The 26,338-nt window shown below is 47.9% G+C and overlaps 1 protein-coding gene across 1 annotated transcript in view; it reads left to right on the top strand.

Annotated features, from left to right (window-relative positions):
• LOC147107190 (F-actin-monooxygenase mical2-like) overlaps window positions 1-26,338 on the top strand; it is a 413,970-nt gene that overhangs the window by 348,841 nt on the left and 38,791 nt on the right. The window contains exons 29-30 of the mRNA XM_086008370.1: window positions 6,586-8,071; window positions 22,231-22,328. Of these exons, the coding sequence (XP_085864496.1) occupies window positions 6,586-8,071; window positions 22,231-22,328 (1,584 nt within the window). The remainder of the gene's footprint in view (window positions 1-6,585; window positions 8,072-22,230; window positions 22,329-26,338) is intronic.

Below are 26,338 nucleotides of genomic sequence, written 5' to 3'. Positions count from 1 at the left end.
TTGTAGAGGATAATGGAATTATTCAGTATGTGTTTCCTGAATCTGCAATAATTCCAAATAAGAATTTGTCGATTGGATTTACACTTTCTGGAAATCACCACTCCTGCATTCAAATGAGCACAGTTTGGAGGCAGGGCTCCAGCATTTAAATTCCCTCTGCCATGCTCCCTTTGAATATAGCTTCCCGCAGGCTGAGCTGAATCATCGATCATTAACCCTTCCGCTTTATACAGTCCCCATCACATGTAGCCAGTGCATTCGTGCAAACACGCTTTGCCTGCCCTACACGATGGCCGGTATAACGGGTAGAAAGAAACACTTGCATTTCTATAGCGCCGTTCACAACCACCAGACATACCAAAGCGCTTCACAGCCAATGAAGTACTTTTTGAACTGTGGTCACTGCTGTAATGTAGGAAACACGGCAGCCAATTTGCGCACGGCAATCTCCCACAAACAGCAATGTGATAATGACCAGATAATCTGTTTTAGTGATGTTGATTGAGGGATAAATATTGGCCCCAGGACACCGGGGAGAACTCCCCTGCTCTTCTTCGAAATAGTGCCAGGGGATCTTTTACATCCACCTGAGAGAGCAGACGGGGCCTCGGTTTAACGCCTCATCCAAAGGACGGCACCTCCGACAGTGCAGCACTCCCTCAGTACTGCCCCTCTGACAGTGCAATGCTCCCTCAGTACTGCCCCTCCGACAGTGCAGCACTCCCTCAGTACTGCCCCTCCGACAGTGCAGCGCTCCCTCAGTACTGCCCCTCCGACAGTGCAGCACTCCCTCAGTACTGCCCCTCCGACATTGCAGCGCTCCCTCAGTACTGCCCCTCCGACAGTGCAGCACTCCCTCAGTACTGCCCCTCCGACAGTGCAGCACTCCCTCAGTACTGCCCCTCCGACAGTGCAGCACTCCCTCAGTACTGCCCCTCCGACAGTGCAGCACTCCCTCAGTACTGACCCTCCGACTGTGCAGCAAGCCCTCAGTACAGGAAACTCTCGTTTAAACGTCACCTAAATATCCGGAATTCTCTATTAACCGGCAAAATTCATACTCCGAAAACAACACCTCAATAACCAGAAATGTTGCCGAGTCCGAGTCTGAGTCTCCCGCGGTGGCCGAGTTAGTCAGTGGGGGTAGTTCTCCAAACTGCCACTACTCGGCTTCTTGGCACTGTCGGAAGTCCGAACACCTCAATAACAGGAGTCTGACTCTTTGTTTGTTAAAAATAGCCTCGGTAGATAAACCTCTCCGTCATCCGGAATTTTTAATCAACCGGCAACATCCCGGTCCTATTGGTGCCGGATACCAGAGAGTTTCCTGTGCTACCCCTCCGACAGTGCAGCACTCCCTCAGTACTGCCCCTCCGCCAGTGCAGCGCTCCCTCAGTACTGCCCCTCCGACAGTGCGGCGCTCCATCAGTACTGTCCCCCCGACAGTGCGGCACTGCCTCAGTACTGCCCCTCCGACAGTGCGGCGCTCCCTCAGTACTGCCCCTCCGACAGTGCAGCGCTCCCTCAGTACTGCCCCTCCGACAGTGCAGCACTCCCTCAGTAGTGCCCCTCCGACAGTGCGGCACTCCCTCAGTACTGCCCCTCCGACAGTGCAGCGCTCCCTCAGTATTGCCACTCCGACAGTGCAGCGCTCCCTCAATACTGACCCTCCGAGTGTGCAGCGCTCCCTCAGTACTGACCCTCCGATACTGCAGCGCTCCCTCAGTACTGCCCCTCCGACAGTGCAGCGCTCCCTCAGTACTGACCCTCCGATAGTGCAGCGCTCCCTCAGTACTGCCCCTCCGATAGTGCAGCGCTCCCTCAGTATTGCCCCTCCGACAGTGCAGCGCTCCCTCAATACTGACCCTCCGACTGTGCAGCACTCCTTCAGTACTGCCCCTCCGACAGTGCAGCGCTCCCTCAGTATTGCCCATCCGACAGTGCAGCGCTCCCTCAATACTGACCCTCCGACTGTGCAGCACTCCCTCAGTACTGCCCCTCCGACAGTGCAGCACTCCCTCAGTACTGACCCTCCGACAGTGCAGCGCTCACTCAGTACTGACCCTCCGACAGTGCAGCACTCCCTCAGTACTGCCCCTCCGACAGTGCAGCACTCCCTCAGTACTGCCCCTCCGACAGTGCGGCGCTCCCTCAGTACTGCCCCTCTGACAGTGCAGCGCTCCCTCAGTATTGCCCCTCCGACAGTGCAGCGCTCCCTCAATACTGACCCTCCGACTGTGCAGCACTCCCTCAGTACTGCCCCTCCGACAGTGCAGCACTCCCTCAGTACTGACCCTCCGACAGTGCAGCGCTCACTCAGTACTGACCCGCCGACAGTGCAGCACTCCCTCAGTACTGCCCCTCCGACAGTGCAGCACTCCCTCAGTACTGCCCCTCCGACAGTGCGGCGCTCCCTCAGTACTGCCCCTCCGACAGTGCGGCGCTCCCTCAGTACTGCCCCTCCGGCAGTGCGGCACTCCCTCAGTACTGCCCCTCTGACAGTACAGCACTCCCTCAGTACTGCCCCTCCGACAGTGCAGCAGTCCCTCAGTACTGCCCCTCCGACAGTGTAGCACTCCCTCAGCACTGCGAGTGTCAGCCTAGATTTTTGTACTCAAGACCCTGGAGTGGGACTTGAACCCACATCCATCGTGACTCAGAGGCGAGAGTGCTACCGACTGAGCCACGGCTGGCACTTCAGGGCTATTGCACTAATCAATGCAATGTTCCTTCGGTGTAGACCCACTCTGACCATTGGCTTTCTTTAAGCTGCAGTCAGGTTATCAACTGGCTTAAGTACACAGAAGGTAACATTAAAATTTAACAGTAGATTGAAATTTACTTATGTTTGTTCGGTCTGACGCTGAACCAGACTGTTCACAACCTTGGTGTCATATTTGACCCCGAAATGAGCGGCTGACCACATGTCCGCAGCATAACTATTTCCACCTCCATAACATCGCCCGTCTCCGTCCTTGCCTCAGCTCATCCGCTGCTGAAACCCTCATCCATACGTTTGTTACCTCCAGACTTGACTATTCCAACACACTCCTGGCTGGCCTCCCACATTCCACCCTCCGTAAACTTGAGGTCATCCAAAACTCGGCTACCCGTGTCCTAACTCGCACCAAGTCCCGTTCGCCCATCTCCCCTGTGCTCGCTGACCTACATTGGCTCCCGGTTAAGCAATGCCTCGATTTCAAAATTCTCATCCTTGTTTTCAAATCCCTCCATGGTCTCACCCCTTCCCTATCTCTGTAATCTCCTCCAATCTTACAACCTTCCGAGATATCTGCGTTCCTCCAACTCTGACCTCTTGGTCAATCCCGATTTTAATCGCTCCACCATTGACGGCCGTGCCTTCAGCTGCCTGGGTCCTAAGCTCTGGAATTCCCTCCCTAAACCTCTCCGCCTCTCTCTCCTCCTTTAAGACGCTCTTTAAAACCGACCTCTTTGACCGAGCTTTTGATCATTTGCCCTGATATCTCCTTTTGTCTGATAATCGCTCCTGTGAAGCGCTTTGGCACGTTTTACTAGGTTAAAGGCGCTATATAAATGCAAGTTGTTGTTGTTGTATTTACCTTAACAAGGTGCAAACTGGTGAGTAAGCACAGCTGTTTCTGCCCAAAATAGTTGGAGCACTTCAGATGCTGTAACTGGCAACTTCGAAATTGATATTGATGCAAATAGATAACGTTTTACCCATTTTGTCTGATATAAGTGACTGCCTGTTTTAAAAGTGGACGATTTAAGTGGTGGAGCGTGTATATAAAAAGTTTTGAGTCTGCTGGACTTCTTTCATACTTCCAAGTCTCACACTTCGTTACAGAGTCAAAAAAAATCTTTAAAAAAACCACCCAGTCATTTCTTGCCGAGTCCATCTGATCTGGAGCCTGAAATTTACACACAGCTGCAATTGCCCCCTGACTGACCGCGGGTGTTTACTTATTTGGATCTGCCTGTTTAAACCACTTCTCCACAGGGAGGGTTTGAGCACTGGCCTTGTAGGGACGGGCTAGGCTAGCAACTAATACATCACGATCGCGCTCCGCACCCCATGAGGTATATGAGGGGAGATCGGCGCGTATAACTTAACAGTACTGTCATGTTCAACACAGCTCTGAGCTTAATGCGCTTTCCACTCATCGGTATTAACTACAGGACACTGAATCTCAAGGCTTAGCTACACACCAGTCATTGCTGCCGTTTTAGCCAGGATTTCCAAAATTCTATAGACTTTGGAACAGTTCCCATGGATTGGAGGGTAGCTAATGTAACCTCACTATTTAAAAAAGGTGATAGCGAAAAAACGGGGAATTATAGACCGGTAAGCCTGACATCGGTACTGGGGAAAATGCTAGAGTCCATTATAAAAGATGTAATAGCAGAGCACTTGGAAAACAGTGACAGGATCGGACAAAGTCAACATGGATTTACAAAAGGTAAATCGTGCTTGACTAATCTACTGGAATTTTTTGAGGATGTAACTGGCAGAATAGATAAGGGAGAACCAGTGGATGTGGTGTATTTGGACTTTCAGATGGCTTTCGATAAGGTCCCGCATAAGAGACTAGCGTGCAAAGTTAAAGCACATGGGATTGGGGGTAAGGTACTGACTTTGATAGAGAACTGGTTGGCAGACAGGGAGCAAAGAGTTGGAATAAATGGGTCTTTTTCCGAGTGGAAGGCAGTGACTAGTCGGGTACCGCAGGGATCGGTGCTAGGACCCCAGTTATTCACAATATATATTAATGATCTAGACGAGGGAACTAGATGTAATATCTCCAAGTTTGCAGACGATACAAAGCTGGGTGGGCGTGTGTGCTGCGAGGAAGATGCCGAGAAACTCCAGTATGATTTGGACAGGTTGGGCGATTGGGCAGATGCATGGCAGATGCAGTATAATGTGGATAAATGCGAGGTTATCCACTTTGGTGGCAAAAACAGGAAGGCAGATTATTACCTGAACGGCAATAGATTGGGAAAAGGGGAAGTGCAATGAGACCTGGATGTCCTTGTGCACCAGTTGCTGAAGGTAAGCATGCAGGTGCAGTAGGCGGTTAAGAAGGCAAATGGTATGCTGGCCATCATAGCGAGAGGATTCGAGTACAGGAGCAAGGATGTCTTGCTGCAATTGTACAGGGCCTTGGTGAGACCACACCTTGAGTATTGTGTGCAGTTTTGGTCGCCTTATTTGAGGAAGGATGTTCTTGCCATGGAAGGAGTGCAGCAAAGATTCACCAGACTGATACCTGGGATGGCAGGAATGACGTATGAAGAGAGATTGGGTCGATTAGGCTTATACTCGCTGGAGTTTAGAAGAATGAGAGGGGATCTCATTGAAATTTATAAAATTCTAACAGGACTAGACAGACTAGATGCAGGAAGAATGTTTCCGATGGTGGGGGAGTCCAGAACCAGGGGTCACAGTCTAAGGATAAGGGGTAAGCCATTTAGGACAGAGATGAGGAGGAATTTCTTCACCCAGAGAGTGGTGAACCTGTGGAATTCTCTACCACAGAAGGCAGTGGAGGCCAATTCATTAAATATATTCAAGGAGTTAGATATATTTCTTAAGGCTAAAGGGATCAAGGGATATGGGGAGAAAGCAGGGACAGGGTACTGAATTTGGATGATCGGCCATGATCTCATTGAATGGCGGAGCAGGCTCGAGGGGCTGAATGGCCTACTCCTGCTCCTATCTTCTATGTTTCTATGATTTAGACTGCTAGAAATATGCAAGAATGATAAAATTCTGCAATTGCAGAGTGACTGGTTATAAGTCAGGGCTTTTGTTTTCCATAGATGGCACTATTGTGTCAGTGTGTTCATTCTCAACCATCACTGATTATCTTTGGAGTGTTGGCCTATTGCAGAGAGTGATGGGATGCAACCTCACGTCTGTGGGTTCTTCACCTCATCCATGCTGCTGTGGGGACACCTGGTCAGGCATTGCCTGACAGGTGAGAAGGAAGCATCAATAATCTGTGCTCTTGTGCACCTCCTAGAAACTGGCCATCAAGAGGCATTGACAGGACCCTGGGCGGAGTTTTTTAGCCTGTTCCCTCCTGCAAGGAATCTGCGTGAAGAAACAAGGGGGAGAATGGGGTTAACTAGAGGGGAAATGGGGTTAACTAGAGGGGAAATGGGGTTAACTAGAGGGGAAATGGGGTTAACTAGAGGGGAAATGGGGTTAACTAGAGGGGAAATGGGGTTAACTAGAGGGGAAATGGGGTTAACTAGAGGGGGTGGGGTTAACTAGAGGGGAAATGGGGTTAACTAGAGGGGAAATGGGGTTAACTGGAGGGGAAATGGGGTTAACTAGAGGGGGAATGGGGTTAACTAGAGGGGGTGGGATTAACTAGAGGTGGATGGGGTTAACTAGAGGGGGTGGGGTTAACTAGAGGGGGAATGGGGTTAACTAGAGTGGGGGTGGGGTTAACTAGAGGGGGAATGGGGTTAACTAGAGGGGGATGGGGTTAACTAGAGGGGGATGGGGTTAACTAGAGGGGGGATGGGGTTAACTAGAGTGGGAAAAAACTAGCTTTGTGATGTACTGACTTTAACTATGTTTATTTCTTGCAGGTTCCTTCTGTTCATAGCCCGTCTCACCTGAGAAGGGGGTATTCGCTACCCAACTGGTCACCATGGCAACAAAGAGCTATCAAGGATCCAGACCTCGCTGTCGCTGGTCCTTGCCCTCATCTAACAAGCAAGACAGAAGCCCCGTTGACAAACAGGGAGCTCCAGCAGCCCCAGGCGTCCCATTCCGCCATGGAGACCCACAAATTGTCCACTTGGTGCAGCGGTGGCTTAGAGGAAGGGGGCGAGGGAGTCATGTCCGATTCACACTTCAAAGCCAGCCTGATTGCAAATGACGAGGACGCACTCGTCCCAGAAACTTCTCCCTCATCAGAACGTCAAGGGACTGAGCATGCTTCTCATTCAAAGCTTGCTTCAACAGGCGCTGTGGGAATGAGGGAGTCAATTCTACAAAAGCTAGCATCCATGGACGGACAATCGCGCGGTTTGGTGAAGCGATTGGTCGACGCTCCTGCACGGCCAGCGCAGTCGCTGGATCGGAACTCTTCAATCACAGGTAACGCAACCATGGAGAAGCAGCAGAAGGCTGAGGAGGCCAAAAGAAATGAGGACAATGTCGGAGCGGTGGATCCTACAAAGTGTGACAGAAAGAAATCAAGTGAGCCCAAGACTAAATCGTCAGGCTCTTCCGTTTTAAATCAACCAATTGATCCAACAAACTCAGACATGCACAGTCCACCTGAGTCCCCCAAAATGGAAGATGCTTCCTCCAATGGTAACACTCCTGGTAATGACTCTCCCAAATCGCCTCTGAGTTTTTTAGTGAATGCGTTTAGAAAGTCTTTCTTTGATAGCAAAAGCTCGGTGCTTTCCAACTGTGTGGAACGGACCCAAGAAAAGAAACCGAAGATGAGACAAGCCAGGCCCTTTTCAAATAGTTCCTTCCATGGCTTGTCTCTCAATGTGTTCAACAGTTCCACACAAGACCCCTTGTCATCAGAGGACACTGGGCAGCCGAGTTCCGTTATGCCACAGCCTCCTGTTGCAAATCAGCACAGGGACTTGTCTTCAGTACCTCTCTACAGACCAGCCCTCGGAGCGTTTCACAACTCCTCACGGTCCAACAGTTCAACTGAAGATTCCAGCAAGGTCACCGGGAATGAAAACCAACAACTCAGCACGGCGGGAAAGGAGAAGGACCAACTATCAAGCTCTGGGGAGAATATCTCATTAAAGGAAGGCGCTTCTGGTCAGATAAAGTCCGAGCTCAACTTCCACACCTGGAGGAACAATGCATTATTTTCTTCGCTGAAGTTGGGGAGCTCAAAAACTGAAAACAACGAGAAGCCAGCCTTAGCTAAGGATGACACCACGGTGACTGCATCGAAGAATGATATCTGGAGACTCGTGGCCAGTTTCAAGAAGAAGAGCTTTAGGGACAGAGAGATGAAGGAACCCCTATCTAGTGCATGCACTTCTACAACTTCTTCCACACTCCAGAACGCTGAGGGACTCAACATACTCCCAGGTACCCGCGCATTGCTTTCTCTCTCTTGTCAGAAGAACAACTTTGGACCTAAGAAAGATCGATCAGAGTATTTTCTAAATAGTGAGAAGTTAGAAACTGTGGAGGAGCCGAAAGATTTAGGAACCAAGTATAGAAATAACAAGAACCTAGTGGACATGTGCAAAAATATAATTTAAAATGCTAATGTAACGTTTGACAAATTTACTAGAGTTTTTTTGAGGATGTAATGAGTAGGGTGGATAAAGGGGAACCAGTAGATGTAATGCATTTGGATTTCTAGAAGGCATTCGATAAGGTGCCACATAAAAGGTTACTGAACAAGCTAAGAGCTCATGGTGTTGGGGGTAATATATTAGCATGGATAGAGGATTGGCTAACTAACAGAAAACAGAGAGTCGGGATAAATGGGTCATTTTCAGGTTGGCAAACTGTAACTAATGGGGTGCCACAGGGATCGGTGCTGGGGCCTCAACTATTTACAATCTATATCAATGACTTGGATGAAGAGACCGAGTGTAATGTAGCCAAATTTGCTGACGATACAAAGATAGGTGGGAAAGCAAGTTGTGAGGAGGACACAAAGGCTGGAATTTTGCCGGTCCTCAGAGTGCAGGATTGGAGATGGGACCGCTGTCAAAATCGCAAAGATTGACAGCGGGTAGGAAATCCGCTGTCAACCCGCCTCCAATCAGTCTTCCCAAGTGTCGGGTCCCCGATTTGCACATGGACCCGACACCTAGCGGTGGGAAGAGGATTATAGCCACTTACCTGCCTGTTAACAGGTACTTGATACTTGTTAACAGGCTCTTTTTCAATTTTACTGCTTCTGCCTTGGGTTTCCTGACGTCCAGACACCACGCCAGGTAAGTGTGGCGTGTTGTGAGTCTGCTGTAATGTTTCTGCATTGATGACAGCTGCAGAAGCGGTGTGAAGGATCCACTGGTGCACTGGTGAGTTTCAGAGGTAAGAAAATGTTGGGAAAATCATTTTTAATGCATTTACACTTTCCTGTAGGTAACGAGTTTTGAATTGGCTGTCTAGTCCCTCCACATTGGGAGAACCTCTCTCACCAGTGACAGATCGCTTCTGTAACCTCACCTGCAGTTGCCACCTGTTCTAGCCTATGGAGGGAGTCATTGGAGAGCCTGGGTGCAAGAGCTCACCTTTGTACAGTGATTGTCAGTGTTTACAGCTCCTCGATGAGCTGTCAAAGAAAAATTGTGCGTGGTCCCTTTAAGAAAACCGGCAGATGACACGTCATTAAATGACTTCATCTGACCGACTTCCTGTTAACTGGCCGGCAAGCCAGCAGGACGGGGTCAATCGATGTAAAATCACATCCGTGGGCCGGATGCAGTTGGGGGCGGGACTGGAACCCGGAAACCAGCTGACCCGCTCACAACCCGCATCCATTAACAAAATCATGGCCACAGCTTCTGCAAAGGGGTATCGATAGGTTAAGTGAGTGGGCAAAAATTTGGCAGATGGAGTATAATGTGGGAAAATGTGAGGTTATCCTCTTTGGTAGGAAGAATAAAACAGCAAAATATGTTTTAAATGGAGAGAGACTACAGAACGCTGTGGTACAGAGGGATCGGGGGGTCCTCGTACATGAATCACAAAAAGTTAACATGCAGGTACAAGTAATTAGGAAGGCAAATGGAATATTGGCCTTTATTGCAAAGGGATGGAGTATAAAAGTAGTGAAGTCTTGCTACAACTGTACAGGGCGTTGGTGAGACCACACTTAGTGTACTGTGTACAGTTTTGATCTCCTTAGTTAATAGAAATAGACAGTTTCCTAGAAGTAAAGGGAATTAAGGGTTATGGGGAGCGGGCAGGAATTTGGACATGAGTCTAGGTTCGGATCGGTCATGGCCCCGTGGGTAGCGGAGCGGGCCCAGGGGCCGTATAGCCTGATCCTGCTCCTATTTCGTGTGTCTAATTCTGTTAGATTCAGGAGATGGTTCTGTGATAGTGGATTGGCGGTTAGGATCAGATCAGCCATGATCTTATTGAATGGCGGAGCAGGCTTGAGGGGCCGATTGGCCTACTCCTGCTCCTATGTCTTATGTTCTAGGAAGGATGTACTTGCATTGGAGGCAGTTCAGAGAAGGTTCACTAGGTTGATTCCTGAGTTGAATTATGAGGAAAGGTTGAGCAGGTTGGGCCTACACTCATTGGAGTTTAGAAGAATGAGAGGTGATCTTATTGAAACGTATAAAATTCTGAGGGGGCTCGACAGGGTGGAAGCTGAGAGGATGTTTCCCGTGGTTGGGGAATCTAGAACGAGGGGGCATAGTCTCAGAATAAGGGGTCGCCCATTTAAGACAGAGATGAGGAGGAATTTCTTCTCTCAGAGGGTCGTGAATCTGTGGAATTCTCTACCCCAGAGAGCCGTGGAGGCGGAGTCAGTGAATATATTCAAGGTGGAGATTGACAGACATTTGAACTACGGGGGAGTCGAGGGTTATGGGGAGAGAGCGGGAAAGTGGAGTTGAGGCCCAGATCAGATCAGCCATGATCTTATTGAATGGCGGAGCAGGCTCGAGGGGCCGAATGGCCGTCTCCTGCTCCTACTTCTTGTGTTCTTATGTTAGACTTTATCTCGAGGGGGCTGGAATACAAATGGGTGGAAGTTATGCTTTAGCTGTACAAAGCTCTGGTCAGACCCCATCGGGAGTCACTGGGTTCAGTTCCGGGCCCCGCACCTCAGGCAGGATAGACTGGCCTCGGAGGGGGAGCAGCGCAGATTCACCAGAATGATACCGGGGCTAAAAGGGTTAAATTACGAGGAAAGGTTACACAGACTAGGCTCATATTCCCTCGAGTATAGAAGATTAAGGGGTGATCTAATTGAGGTGTTTAAGATGATTATCTACGAATCATACGGAGCCTGTGCCGGCTCTTTGAAAGAGCTCTCCAATTAGTCCCACTCCCCCCGGCTCTTTCCCCACAGTCCTGTGAATTTCTCCTTTTCAAGTATTTATCCAATTCCCTTTTGAAAGTTACTATTGAATCTGCTTCCACCGCCCTGTCAGGCAGTGCATTCCAGATCACAACAACACACTGCGTAAAAAAAAAAATCTCCTCCTCTCCCCCTCTGGGTCTTTTGCCAATTACCTTCACTCTGTGTCCTCTGGTTACCGACCCTCCTGCCACTGGAAACAGTTGCCTGGAGTGGGACCCAAACCCATAACCTTCTGGCTTAGATACAAGGTTCACCCGTGATAGAACATTCATTTTCTCTATTTTGTAACTTAGGTTACTTAGCTCAGTTGGTGTGCAATAGAAATAAGCCGAGCTAACCCCTACTTCTTCAAAGTAAAACAAATTTACGGTCAAAGTGATTTTCCAGTGCACACTCAAAGATGGAGCTGAACGTACATCTGGCCAGGACTGATCTGAAACTGAGTTCGGGAAGCTATGTATCCCAACACATGTCATCAAAGTGTTGTCACATGTCTGTTACATTTATCTTATTACAAAGTATCTACAGCCCAGAAACAGGCCATTCGGCCCAACTGGTCCGTGCCGGTGTTTCCGCTCCACACCAGCCTCCTCCCACCCCTCTTCATCTCACGCCATCAACATATCCTTCTATTCCTTTCTCCCTCATGTGTTTATCCACTTCCCCTTAAATGCATCTATGCTAATCGCCTCAACCACTCCCTGTGGTAGCGAGTTCCACATTCTCACCACTCTCTGGGTAAAGAAGTTTCTCCTGAATTCCCTATTGGATTTATTAGTGACGATCTTATATTGATGGCCTCTAGTTCTGGTCTCCCCCACAAGTGGAAACCTCTTCTCTACGTCTACCCTATCAAACCCTTTCATAATTTTAAAGACCTCGATCAGGTCACCCCTCAGTTTTCCCTTTTCTAGAGAAAAGAGCCCCGGCCTGTTCAGTCTTTCTTGATAGTTCTGGGTATCACCTTTAAGATCTTTGGCCACAATTTCGCCAACCGAGGCGGGTCCGGGGCAGCCAGGGTCGGTCTCGAGGTCCCAGCCCGCTGCCTACTGCAGCCCGCACTCTCCAAGTGATTTTACATTAATAGGGCTTGTTAAGCCCTGCCCTGCGAGGTTTACTGGCCAATTACCCGTAACCCGTGGGGGAGCACGTAAGAATGAAATGTAGTCTTAAAATAACAGTTAATTGGATGTTAACAGCCCATTTATTGATGTGAATTGCCTCCCCTGCTGTTTGGTGTCGGATCTGCTCAGCACCGACAGACCCGACACCGGGGAGACTCGCGTGGAGCCGGGTTGATGTCGAGGTTCCCTATCCGCTGTCAATCTTTGCTATTTTGACAGCGGACCCGCCTCCAAACCCGCCCCCTGAGTGCCGACAAAATTCAGCCCTTTATTTTCCACTTTCTCTCAATGTGGATCCTCAATATGCTGGTCGCAGGACAATTATGAATATTTATGTTGTTAATTTGGGTGGTATGGTAGCGAGTTATTAATATTTCATCAGACTGCATTTGTATTCTGTTATCCTTTTGAAATTTTTATTTTTAAATTTAACTAGACATTATGACGCCAATTGTTTTACGTCTAGCAGATGTTCCCAGTGTAAATATGTTCTCCAGATGCTAGGAACTGCCGAAGGGTATTTTGTATGAAACTACATGGTCTCGCTGTACAGATTAGACACTGTAACTAACAAGGTCATTCAGACCTCACACCATTTTCTTGAAAATATTAATTTATGTGATTTATGTATTTGCACGTAAAAGTGCATGGAGCAAAGTTTCTCATTGTATTAGCAAGCCTGAACCACAGCAGGATAAAATCTTGACTTTGTGCGATGGTGTTTTACATCTCTCCCTGTTTTTAAAAAAAATTTCTCTCGACTTCAGTAGAAGTAACATTCGGGAGAAACGTAAAATGGGCTGCCGACTGGCTCGTGCCCGCTGTCTTCTTCTTCTTCGGCAGTCCCTCAGAACCGAGGATGACTTGCTTCCACATTAAAAATGAGTTCTCAGGTGACTGACGAGTCCAGTGCGGGACCGACAGTCTCTGTCACAGGTGGGGCAGGCGGTGGTTGAAGGGGCGGGTGGGTGGGGTGCTTGGGTTGACGTGCGCTCCTTGCGTTGCCATGAGGGTCCTGACGTTCCAGGTCCTGAACTTCATTTTAAAGTGTGGAAGATGCCTGTGCGTGAATTCTTTTAACGTGGGGTGGCCGTTGCACACCAGCTACCACACGGGCTTGACAGAGCAAGGTCTTGGCCCAATGGCAAGGGGATCCAAGACGATTGGAGACCAGGCTCTGCTACAGCGGCCTAGCACACACACAAATTATAAACACACATTCAAGATGCAATGTACTTGAGAATAACTATGAACAAAAACATGAAAGAAAAAGCTGTTGAGTGCACAATAGCAGAAACAGGGTATAAATACACTTATAAACACATGGTCCAAATCAACACGGCAAGCTATGAAAGTTGTGTCAACCTCCAGAGTGTTTAACAGCCTTGAAATATATTCATATGTACTTTGTATTTTCTACATAATTTGCTACATGGATTAGAACTGCCAATCAAACATCTATGGAGTTAATTAATTCAGATGTAGCCCATGGTCAGGGACAGGACGGTGTGACTACGAGTGAGGCAGGTACGGGGATCCAGGAGGTAGTGTTGGAGGAGCCGCAGCCCTTGCTTTTGTCCAACAAGTTCGAGGTTCTTACTCCCTGTGGGGACAGGAGCAGGGACTGCAGGAAGGATGAGCAACCTGGCCACAGCACCGTGGAACGGGGGGGCATTCAAGAGGGGGGAGTAAATAGAAATGTTGTAGTGGTAGGGGATAGTATTATTAGGGGGATAGATAGAGTTCTCTGCAGCCGAGAGCAAGAGTCCCGTAGGCTGTGTTGCCTACCCGGTGCCATGGTTAAGGACATCTCCTCTGGGCTGGAAAGAAACTTGCAGTGGGAGGGGGTGGATCCAGTTGTCGTGGTCCATGTTGGTACAAACGATGTAGATAGGACTAGGAATCCGGTTCTGTTAAAGGAGTATGAGCAGCTAGGGGTCAAATTAAAAAACAGAACCTCAAGGGTAATAATCTCTGGATTATTACGTGAGCCATGAGCGAATTTGGCTAGGGCAAATAAAATTAGAGAGTTAAATGCGTGGCTCAAAGACTGGTGTGGGAGAAATGGGTTTTGCTTCCTGGGACACTGGCACCAGTACTGGGGCAGGAGGGAGCTGTTCCATTGGGACGGGCTTCACTTGGCCAGTGCTGGGACTAGAGTCCTGGCGGATCATATAACTAGGGCTGTAGAGAGGGCTTTAAACTAACTAGTGGGGGGGAGGTTCCTAGAGAGCAAATAATAAAAATGACAACAGAGAAGGTCATAGACTTAGGTAGCAGTGGGGAAATTAAAAACCAGAGCGTGTCAGGAAGGGGCAGAAGGTATGGAGTAAAAGGTAAAGTCATAAAAAGGACAAAAGCAGGAACTAAGTGTCACAAAACATATTTGAAAGTTCTCTATCTGAATGCACGTAGCATTCGTAACAAAATAGACGAGTTAATGGCACAAATAACTACATATGGGTATGATCTTGTGGCCATTACAGAAACATGGCTGCAGGGTGACAATGCCTGGGAATTAAACATACCAGGTTATTTAATGATCAGGAAGGACAGGCAGGAAGGAAGGGGAGGTGGGGTGGCTATGTTAATAAAGGAAGGAATCACTGTAATACAGAGAAAGGATATTGGGTCAAAAGATCAGGATAATGAAACAGTTTGGGTGGAGGTAAGGAATAATAAGGGGAAAAAAACACTAGTGGGCGTAGTCTATAGGCCTCCGAACAATGGCAACTCGGTTGGACGGAGTATCAATCAGGAAATAGTTGAGGCTTGTAATAAGGGAACATCTATAATTATGGGGGATTTTAACTATCATATTAATTGGACAAATCAAATTGGGCAGGGCTGCCTTGAGGATGAGTTCATTGAGTGTATTAGGGATGTGTTTCTTGAGCAGTATGTAACTGAACCGACCAAGGGGCAAGCAACCTTAGATCTGGTCCTGTGTAATGAGACAGGATTAATTAAAAATGTCCTAGTAAAGGATCCCCTTGGAATGAGTGACCATAACATGGTTGAATTCCATATTCAATTAGAGGGTGAGAAGGTTGGATCTCAAACAAGCGTGCTAAGCTTGAATAAAGGAGACTATGAAGGTATGAGAGCGGAATTGAGTAGAGTGGATTGGGAAAATAGGTTAAAGGATAAGACGATACATGATCAGTGGTGTACATTTAAGGAGTTATTTTACAACTTCCAAAAAATATATATTCCACTGAGAAGAAAAGGGTGTAAAAGAAAAGACAGCCATCCGTGGCTAAGTAAAGAAATTAAGGATAGTATTCGACTAAAAACAAGGGCATATAAGTTAGCCAAATCTAGTGGGAGGATAGAGGATTGGGAAAACTTTAAAAGACAGCAAAAAATAACAAAAAGATTGATTAAGAATGGGAAGATAGATTATGAAAGTAAATTAGCAAAAAATATAAAAACAGATAGTAAGAGTTTTTATAGTTATATAAAAAGAAAAAGGGTGGCTAAAGTAAATGTTGGTCCCTTAGAGGATGAGTCCGGGAAATTAATGGTGGGAAATATGGAGATGGCAAAAACACAATGAATATTTTGTATCAGTCTTTACAGTAGAGGACACTAAGAATATCCCAACACTGGACAAACAGGGGCCTATTGGGGGGGGAGGAGCTAAACACGATCAAAATCACTAAGGAAGTGGTACTCGATAAAATAATGGGACTCAAGGCGGATAAATCACCTGGACCTGATGGCTTACATCCTAGGGTCTTGAGGGAAGTGGCGGTAGGGATTGTGGATGCATTGGTAATAATTTTCCAAAACTCCCTGGACTCAGCAAAGGTCCCGGCAGACTGGAAAACTGCTAATGTAACACCCTTATTTAAAAAGGGCAGTAGACAGAAGGCTGGAAACTATAGACTGGTTAGCCTAACATCTGTGGTAGGTAAAATTTTGGAGTCCATTATTAAGGAGACAGTAACAGGACATTTGGATAATCATAATTTAATAGGACAAAGTCAGCATGGTTTTATGAAGGGGAAGTCATGTTTGACAAATTTGCTGGAGTTCTTTGAGGAAGTAACATATAGGGTGGATAAAGAGGAATTAGTGGACGTAGTGTATTTAGACTTCCAAAAGGCATTTGACAAGGTGCCACACAAAAGATTATTGCTTAAGATAAAAAATCACGGGATTGGGTGTAATATTCTGGCATGGATAGAGGATTGGCTATCTAACAGAAGGCAGAGAGTTGGGATAAATGGTTCATTCTCAGACTGGCAATCAGTAACTAGTGGTGTTCCGCAGGGGTCAGTGCTGGGTCCCCAACTCTTTACAATCTATATTAATGATTTGGAGGAGGGGACCGAGTGTAACATATCAAAGTTTGCAGATGATACTAAGATGGGAGGGAAAGTAGTGAGTGAGGAGGACATAAAAAACCTGCAAGGGGACATAGACAGGCTAAGTAAGTGGGCAGAGATTTGGCAGATGGAATACAATACTGGAAAGTGTGAGGTTATGCACTTTGGCAGGAAAAATCGTAGAGCAAGTTATTATCTTAATGGCAAGAAACTGGAAAGTACTGAAATACAAAGGGATCTGGGGGTCCTGGTGCACGAAACTCAAAAGGTTAGTATGCAGGTGCAGCAAGTGATTAAGAAGGCCAATGGAATGTTGGCTTTCATTGCTAGGGGAATAGAATATAAAAATAGGGAGGTATTGCTTCAGTTGTACAAGGTATTGGTGAGACCGCACCTGGAATACTGCATACAGTTTTGGTGTCCATACTTAAGAAAAGACATACTTGCTCTCGAGTCAGTACAAAGAAGGTTCACTCGGTTAATCCCGGGGATGAGGGGATGGACATATGAGGAGAGGTTGAGTAGATTGGGACTCTACTCATTGGAGTTCAGAAGAATGAGAGGCGATCTTATTGAAACATATAAGATTGTGAAGGGGTTGGATCTGGTGGATGCGGGGAGGATGTTCCCGATGATGGGTGAAACTAGAACTAGGGGGCATAGTCTTAGAATAAGGGGCTGCTCTTTCAAAACTGAGATGAGGAGGAACTACTTCACTCAGAGGGTGGTAGGTCCATGGAATATGCTGCCCCATAAAGCTGTAGAAGCTACATCATTACATAAATTTAAAACAGAAATAGACAGTTTCCTAGAAGTAAAGGGAATTAAGGGTTACGGGGAGCGAGCAGGAATTTGGACATGAGTTCGGATCGGTCATGGCCCTGTGGGTAGCGGAGCGGGCCCAGGGGCCGTGTAGCCTGATCCTGCTCCTATTTCGTGTGTCTAATTCTGTTAGATTCAGGAGATGGTTCTGTGATAGTAGATTGTCGGTTAGGATCAGATCAGCCATGATCTTATTGAATGGCGGAGCAGGCTCGAGGGGCCGATTGGCCTACTCCTGCTCCTATTTCTTATGTTCTTATGTTCTTAAACAAAGCACATTGAAGTTACAGGAGGTGAAGAACCTGATTGAGGAGTTACTTGGTGAATCAAAACAGGGCAGGATGGGGAGGAGAGTTGGGGGGCAGTCTGAATAGGCTAACTCGAATGGACTGCGATCGCTGTATTGTGAAATGCCACCTGATGTGACACCAGTCTATGCTCAATGACTGAGCCTCCACAGCCCTCTGGGGTAGAGAATTCCAAAGATTCACCACCCTCTGTGTGAAGAAATTTCTCCTCATCTCAGTCCTAAAAGGCCAACCCCTTATCCTGAGACTGTGACCCCTGGTTCTAGACTCCCCAGCCAGGGAAAACATCCTCCCAGCCTGAATCAACTATCCGAGTCAAAAGAAGTTAGAATGAAAGAACTTTTTGTTTTTACAAAGTCTATAAAGGGAATCAGAGAAATTTACGCCACAGAAGGAGGCCGTTCGGCCCATCGACAAAGAGCTCTCCAGCCTAATCCCACTGTCCAACTCTTGGTCCGTAGCCCTGCAGGTTACGACACTTCAAGTGTATATCCAAGTACTTTTTAAATGTGATGAGGGTTCCTGCCTCTACCACCCTTTCGGGCAGTGAGTTCCAGACCCCCACCACCCTCTGGGTGAAAACATTTCTCCTCAATTCCCCTCTAATCCTTCTACCGATTACTTTCAATCTATGCCCCCTGGTTATTGACCCTTCTGCTAAGGGAAATAGGTCCTTCCTATACACTATCTGGGCCCCTCATAATTTTATGCACCTCAATTAAATCTCCCCTCAGCCTCCCCTGTTCCAAAGAAAACAACCCCAGCCTATCCAATCTTTCCTCATAGCTGGGTCTTGGAAAGACCCATGTGCCCGCTGTACAATATCACACAGAGCCAAGATCTAGCCTAGCCTGTGAAGAGGTTACACACACAGACACAAATACAAGAAGAAACTGTTTCCACTGGCGTGCGGGTCGGTTACCGAAGGACACAGATTTAAGAAACTTGAAAAATAAAAATGTGCAGGGCTCTGGGGAAAGAGCAGCGGGGGGGGGGGGGAGTGGGACTAATTGGAGAGCTCTACCAAAGAGCCGACATAGGCACGATGGGCCGAACAGCCTCCTCCTGTGCTGTAAGATTCTATAATTGATATATATATTGCGTGCAACTTTACCATTATAAATTCAATTCTTATTTATATTGAAAATAACCACTGTATGTAAATGTGTCACTTCGTAATTACACTCTCCCCCACAGTGGAGGTGCTGCAGTGCCACCGCTGGTGGGAGTGTGCAATTACAGCGTGACTAGTTTACATAGGAAGTTTCAAACACAAATGTGGAGCTAGGAATTTATAATGGATGTATAAAAATAAGGACAGAAGGTCCAACTTTAAAATAGGGACCGGACAACACCTGCACGTCCTGATCTCTTATCCCCTGTTCCCTAACCACCTGAAGACTACACAAGGTGTTGACACCCCATGTGCAACACCGTGAGAGAGCAACCGATATTCTGCATTAGTAGATCCCTTCCTGTAGTCGCCCGCAGTAATTCGGGTGACAGACTGTTTTATAAGTACAGGAATGTAATGTGCGATGTATTATTCTGCTGCTAAGGTGACTTTAAGGCCAGATAGCCTAACTGCTTTTAAGTAACCACTAGAGTTCACATACAGATCACCCGAAAGGATGCAGACAGTCTGCCTCCAGTATTTTATGTTCCTGCAGAATTCCTTATTTATTCCTTTTTGTAGTGTGGCACAGAAATTGGAATGTGAAACGAGAAGTGTGATAAATGTCTACTAGACACACTAATTTTATAAAAATGAGCATAAACTTTTTTTTATCACACATCCAACACACTCCACACCTGATTTCACACTTTGTTTCACAGATATAAAATAATCCTTCGGAAATAAACGTTTGTCATTGCCTGAAACTTACATTCCGATCAGCAAAGTCCCCAGACAAAGCAACAATTGCACTCTTACTGACCTGAACCTGACAATTAGACTTTGGCTGGGAATTTCCTGGGTACCACTCCCACTCCACTGCTATAACTTTACACGTAAACAGTGTTTCAGACACACTTCCCGCGAAGTTACGGAGATGAAGTAGGAATGAAATCCAAGGAAATGCCCGGTCTTTGTGACCTTGAGGAGCAAAGCTCCTCCTCAATAGTAAAGTAATAAAGTGTGCGTTGCATGGTATAATGCTTCGGTGCTTACAGCATAGTACACCATCCGATGTACCATGATACACTATCCGGCACTGTCAGCTGTGGCTCAGTGGGCAGCACTCGCATCTCTGAGTCAGAAGGTCGGAGGTCCAAGTCCCACTCCAGAGACTTGAGCATGTAATCTAGGCTGACACTCCAGTGCAGTGCTGAGGGAGTGCCGCACTGTTGGAGGTGCTGCCTTTTGGATGAAACATTAACCTGAGCCTCTCTCAAGTGAACGTAAAAGACCCCATGGCACTATTTCGAAGAAGAGCAGGGGAGCTCTCCCCGGTGTCCTAGCCAACATTTATCCCTCAACCTACACCTAAAAACCAACGATCTGGTCATCGTCACATCACTGTTTGTGGGAGCTTGCTGTGCGCAAATGGACTGTCTTGTTTCCTACATTGCAACAATGACTACACTTCAAAAGTATTTAATTGGCTGTAAAGTGCTTTGGGATGTCCTGAAGTTGTGAAAGGCGCTGTAGAAATGCAAGACTTTTTTTCTTTATACCAAAAGTAACATCATGTAAAAACCACTGGTTTACAAAGTGCTTGTGAGCTGCTCAGACAAAGCACTGCTCTAGTCAAATATGGAGAAATAATTGTCAATCACAGTCTTGACTGTCAGACATATCCCGCATTCCTGCAGAGGGCAAGGTTTGGGAATCATAGAGTCACAGAGTTATACAGCACAGAAAGAGGCCCTTCGGCCCATCGTGTCCGCGCCGACCATCAGGCCCTGTCTATTCTAATCCCATTTTCCAGCATTTGGTCCGTAGCCTTGTATGTTATGGCATTTCAAGTGTTCATCCAAATGCTTCTTGAATGTTGTGAGGGTTCCTGCCTCTACCACCCTTTCAGGCAGTGAGTTCCAGATTCCAACCACCCTCTGGGTGAAAAAGTTTTTCCTCAAATCCCTTCTAAACCTCCTGCCCCTTACCTTGAAACTATGCCCCCTGGTTATTGACCCCTCTACTAAGGGGAAAAGTTCCTTTCTATCCACCCTATCTATGCCCCTCATAATTTTGTACACCTCAATCAGGTCCCCCCTCAGCCTTCTCTGCTCTAAGGAAAACAACCCCAGCCTGTCCAGTCTCTCTTCAAAGCTGAAGCACTCCAGCCCAGGTAACATCCTGGTGAATCTCCTCTGCACCCTCTCCAATGCAATCACATCCTTCCTATAGTGTGGCGACAAGAACTGCACGCAGTATTCCAGCTGTGGCCTAACTAGCATTTTGTACAGCTCCATCATAACCTCCCTGCTCTTATATTCTATGTCTCGGCTAATGATGGCAAGTATCCCATATGCCTTCTTAACCACCTTATCTACCTGTCCTGCTGCCTTCAGGGATCTATGTACATGCACACCAAGGTCCCTCTGATCCTCTGTCCTTCCTAGGGTCCTACCATTCATTGTGTATTCCCTTGCCTTGTTAGTCCTCTCAAAATGCACCACCTCACACTTTTCAGGGTTAAATTCCATTTGCCACTGTTCCACCATCTGACCAACCCATCTACATCGTCCTGTAGCCTGAGGCTTCCCTCCTCGCTATTTACCACTCCACCAATTTTTGTGTCATCTGCGAACTTACTGATCATACCTCCTACATTTATATCTAAATCATTAATGTACACTACAAACAGCAAGGGACCCAGCACCGATCCCTGCGGTACACCACTGGACACAGGCTTCCAGTCACAAAAACAACCTTCGACCATCAACCTCTGCCTCCTGCCACTAAGCCAATTTTGGATCCAATGTGCCAAATTGCCCTGGATCCCATGGCCTCTTACCTTCTTGACCAGTCTCCCATGCGGGACTTTGTCAAAAGCCTTACTGAAGTCCATGTCGACTACATCAATCCATGTAGACTACATCACTGCAAGGAAGGAGGGAATATTGGCTATTGAGTTCCTTCCTGCGCAAATACCTTCCAGATGTCCATGTCTCTTGGCATGCCTCACCAAGCACCAAAATCTAACCTCCTCCAGCCCTACAACCCCCCAAGATCTCTGCGCTCCTCCAATTCTGGCTTCTTGCACATCCCCGATTTCCATCGCTCCACCATTGGCGGCCGTGCCTTCAGCTGTCGAGGCCCTAAGCTCTGGAATTCCCTCCCTAAACCTCTCCGCCTCTCTCTCCTCCTTTAAGATGCTCCTTAAAACCTACCTCTTTAACCCATGCTTTTGGTCACCTGTCCTAATATCTCCTTATGTGGCCTGTTAATGCTCCTGTGCAGCGCCTTGGGAGATTTTACTATGTTAAAGGCGCTATATAAATAGAAGATGTTGTTGTTGAAGGAAGAGCTGCAAGGGCCCGGGGGGGTGGGGGGGGGGCAGGGCCACGAATGAAACGTTGAGTGCGACACAGTCGGGCTGTTGGCGGATGCGGATCTGAGCAGGGCCGCTCTCAGACGCTGTTTCCTTTGTTTTAGGCTCCAAGGATCTGCAAGTCGTCACCCAGGTCACCAAAGGTGAATCCGAGTCATCCAGTGACGAACCATCTGAGGAGAATTTCTCATTAAGGCGAAGGGTAAGCGCAATGTCATCTAATTATTACCTCCCTCCCCCTCTGATAGTTCGATAACCCTGGAATGTAAAGGTTTAAGCAATGAGAAGTAAACTTTAACTAAATGGAAGAAAGAATGCAGCCAATAATTTCCCCCACGCCCCATTTTCCATCGAGTTACATTGGGCTCGATTTTAACTCAGCTGTGAGGCGGGCTTTGAGGCGTGTGGGGGTTTAAAATCACAAAAGCTGGGGGTCGGGACCCCCCCTCCCCACCTGGTTCCTGACCCCGAGCCATTTTAACCCAGGCGTGTCTGATGGTCCTGAATCAGTCCCGCCTCCAACAGGCGGGACTGGTCTTTAAGGCCCTTAATCAGCAATAATTGGCCTTTATAATCCCATTTTAACAGGCCCTTGCATTTTTAACCCTTTTCCCACGTAAAACACGCCTGGTGGGGATCACGCTTGTGAAACCTGGCGCGAGCACTATTGGCTTGCTGACTATCAGCTGCAGGTCAACCATTAAAGAGGAGATTTGATCAGTCTTCATTTGCAGGTGGCAGGACTTTGTTGTTTCAGGCCTGGGGCAACTTTTGCCAGGCCTAACCACACCTGAGGAAGGTTGGAGCCTCACACACATCTCCAGTGTGACCTCCTGGGAAACCCCGCTCGCCACCTTCACTCAGCGCTTCCTCAACGGAGGCATATACCAGAAGCATGGGAGCCATTTAGTTCCTTCCCTTCTGGGCATTAGATGAGCTCGAACACCAGCCGCGGCACCAGCAGAACCAGGAGCAACAGCAGCAGCAACCGGAGTGCCAGGCTGCTGCCCACCCACCTGAAGCTGCACAGGCCAGAAGGGGCCAGCGCTTGGAAGTGGCTTGAGAGCACCTTGCTGCACATCAGGGGGCCATGGGGACCCATATCTGCACTGGCAGTCCTACTCAGAAGGACTTCCATGAAGGTCTGGTTTCTCTGTTCAATAGATGCCCATCGCTCCTCAAGAGATGTCATTCTATTATGAACACTCACCATGTTTTCCATACCCTGGCGACTTATCTCCTCCATGGAGGTTGCCATCCTTTCCATGGTGATGCGTTCATGCGCCAATGACTCCACAAAGACTCTGCTCATGTTCGCTATGGACTCCTCCATTCGCTCCACACTCACATCGACCCTGGAGACAAAACCTGCCAGACTCCTGCATCTGTTCCTGGAGTTCCAGCCCCGCTGATCTTATGGATGGACCCAGAGGCAGAGGGTTGACATGCAGCTGAGCCGAGCTGGCAGAGTCCTGCGCCCTCCGACTAGCACTCTCCACTGCTGTCCCTGTCTCCACAATCTGCTGATGCTCACTTGTGAGCTGTGATACACCAGGTGACAACACTACTCTATGCCCCGAAGGTCCCACCGAGGTGTGAGTGTCTGCGCTGGTGCTGGGTGCGCTGAATTCTGCTGACGCTGCGCCCTCACAGGTTGCAGATTCCTCTGAGGAGTCTGGAAGCTCAGGCTCTTCCTCCTGGACAGTGGGGACGGGGGCTCTCAATGGTCCTGTGGTGGAGTAAAGGAAAGAGTTAGAGTTGTGCACGCCTCAGGGTAGGGCAGCACAGGGGGTGACCATCAGGCGGAGCAACAAAGGCAGGCAGGTAGTGCAGGGAACCCCTGCGGACATCCCCCTTTCAAACAAGTATACCGCTTTGGATACTGTTGAGGGGGATGACTCACCAGGGGAAGGCAGCAGCGGCCAACTTCCTGGCACTGGGGGTGCTCCTGCTGCCCAGGAAGGGGGGAAAAAGAGTGGGAGAGCAATAGTGGTAGGGGATTCTATAGTAAGGGGAACAGATAGGCGTTTCTGTGGCCGTAGACGTGAATCCAGGATGGTTTGTTGCCTCCCTGGTGCCAGGGTCAAGGATGTCACTGAGCGGCTGCAGGGCATTCTGGAGGGGGAGGGAGAACAGCCAGTGGTCGTGGTCCACATTGGTACCAACGACATAGGTAAAAAGAGGGATGAGGTCCTGCAGCAAGAATTTAGGGAGCTAGGTGAAGGATTAAGGAGCAGGACCTCAAAGGTTGTAATCTCTGGATTACTCCCGGTGCCACGTGCTAGTAAGTATAGGAATAGGAAGATAGAACAGATGAATGCGTGGCTAAAGGGATGGTGCAGGGGGGAGGGCTTTAGTTTCCTGGATCACTGGGTCTGCTTCTGGGAAAGGTGGGACTTGTACAAGTCGGACGGTTTACACCTGAACCAGGGGGGAACCAATATCCTTGCGGGGAGGTTTGCTAGCACTGCTGGGGAGGGTTTAAACTAACTTGGCAGGGGGTTGGGGTACAGAGTGGAGCTATAGTAGGGGGTGATTTACGGCCAAATACAGAGGGAAAAACAAGTCAGCTGGGAAGGCAGAGCAAATATGTGAAGGCAAAAGAGAATATGGCAGGGCTGGAAGGCATTTATTTTAATGCAAGGAGTCTTGCAAATAAGGTGGATGAACTGAAGTTGTTGTTGAACACATGGGAGTACGATATTGTTGCTATCACGGAGACATGGTTGAGGGAGGGTCAGGACTGGCAGCTCAATATTCCGGGGTATAGAATCTTCAGGCGAGACAGAGGGGGGTGTAAAAGGGGAGGGGGTGTTGCAATATTAATTAAGGAGTCAATTACTGCTGTAAGGAGGGATGATATATTAGCGGGTTCCTCTAATGAGGCCATATGGGTAGAACTTAAAAACAAAAAGGGGGCAAGCACTTTGCTGGGAGTGTACTATAGGCCCCCAAACAGTCAGGGGGAGATAGAGGAACAGATATGTAGGCAAATCTCAGAGAAGTGCGAAAATAATAGGGTAATAATAGTGGGGGATTTCAACTTCCCCAATATAAATTGGGACAGTCAGAGTGTGAAAGGCTTAGAGGGTGCAGAATTCTTAAAGTGCATCCAGGAGAGCTTTTTGAGCCAACATGTAGAAAGTCCTACAAGAGAGGGGGTGGTACTGGACCTAATTCTGGGGAATGTAGCCGGGCAAGTGGTGGAAGTGTCAGTAGGAGAGCATTTTGGCGACAGTGACCATAATTCGGTGAGATTTAAGGTGGTCATGGAAAAAGACAAAGACGGCCCGGAAATAAGGGTTCTAAATTGGGGGAAGGCCGATTTTAATATGATAAGGCAGGATCTGGCCAAAGTGGACTGGGAGCAGCTGCTTGTAGGAAAATCCACATCAAAACAGTGGGAGACTTTCAGAAGGGAAATAGAGAGAGTACAACGCCAACATGTTCCTGTAAAGGTGAAGGGTGGGACCAACAAGCAAAGGGAACCTTGGATGACAAGGGATATACAAAAATGCATTAGAAATAAAAGGGGGGCTTTTGGCAGTTACAAAAGACTAAAGACAGAAGAAGCCCTAGAGGAGTATAAAAAGTGCAGGGGCATACTTAAAAAAGAAATTAGGAGGGCGAGGAGGGGCCATGAAATAACACTGGCGAGCAAAATAAAGGAAAATCCTAAGATGTTTTATAAGTATATTAAGGGCAAGAGGATAACCAGGGAAAGTGTAGGGCCCATTAGGGACCAAAGTGGCAATCTGTGTGTAGAGCCAGAGGATGTAGGCGGGGTTTTAAATGAATTTTTTGCATCTGTGTTCACTATGGAGAAAGACGATGCAGACATAGAAATCGGGCAAGGGGACTGTGACATACTTGAACATATTAGCATCGAGAGGGAGGAGGTGCTAGCGGTTTTAGCGGGCCAAAAAGTGGATAAATCCCCAGGCCCGGACGAGATGTATCCCAGGCTGCTGTGGGAGGCAAGGGAGGAGATTGCAGGGGCTCTGACACTAATTTTCAGAACCTCTCTGGCCACAGGGGATGTACCAGAGGACTGGAGAACAGCTAACGTAGTACCATTATTCAAGAAGGGTAGCAGGGATAAACCAGGGAATTACAGGCCAGTGAGTCTAACATCTGTGGTGGGGAAATTATTGGAAAAAATTCTGAGGGACAAAATTAATCTCCACTTGGAGAGGCAAGGATTAATCGGGG

The sequence above is a fragment of the Somniosus microcephalus genome, chromosome 15, assembly GCF_052327205.1.
Source record: "Somniosus microcephalus isolate GS21.2 chromosome 15, FLI_Smic_1.0, whole genome shotgun sequence".
Taxonomy (NCBI): domain Eukaryota; kingdom Metazoa; phylum Chordata; class Chondrichthyes; order Squaliformes; family Somniosidae; genus Somniosus; species Somniosus microcephalus.
The sequence above is the reverse complement of the archived record's forward strand: the minus strand, read 5'-3'. Positions and strand labels throughout refer to the sequence as shown.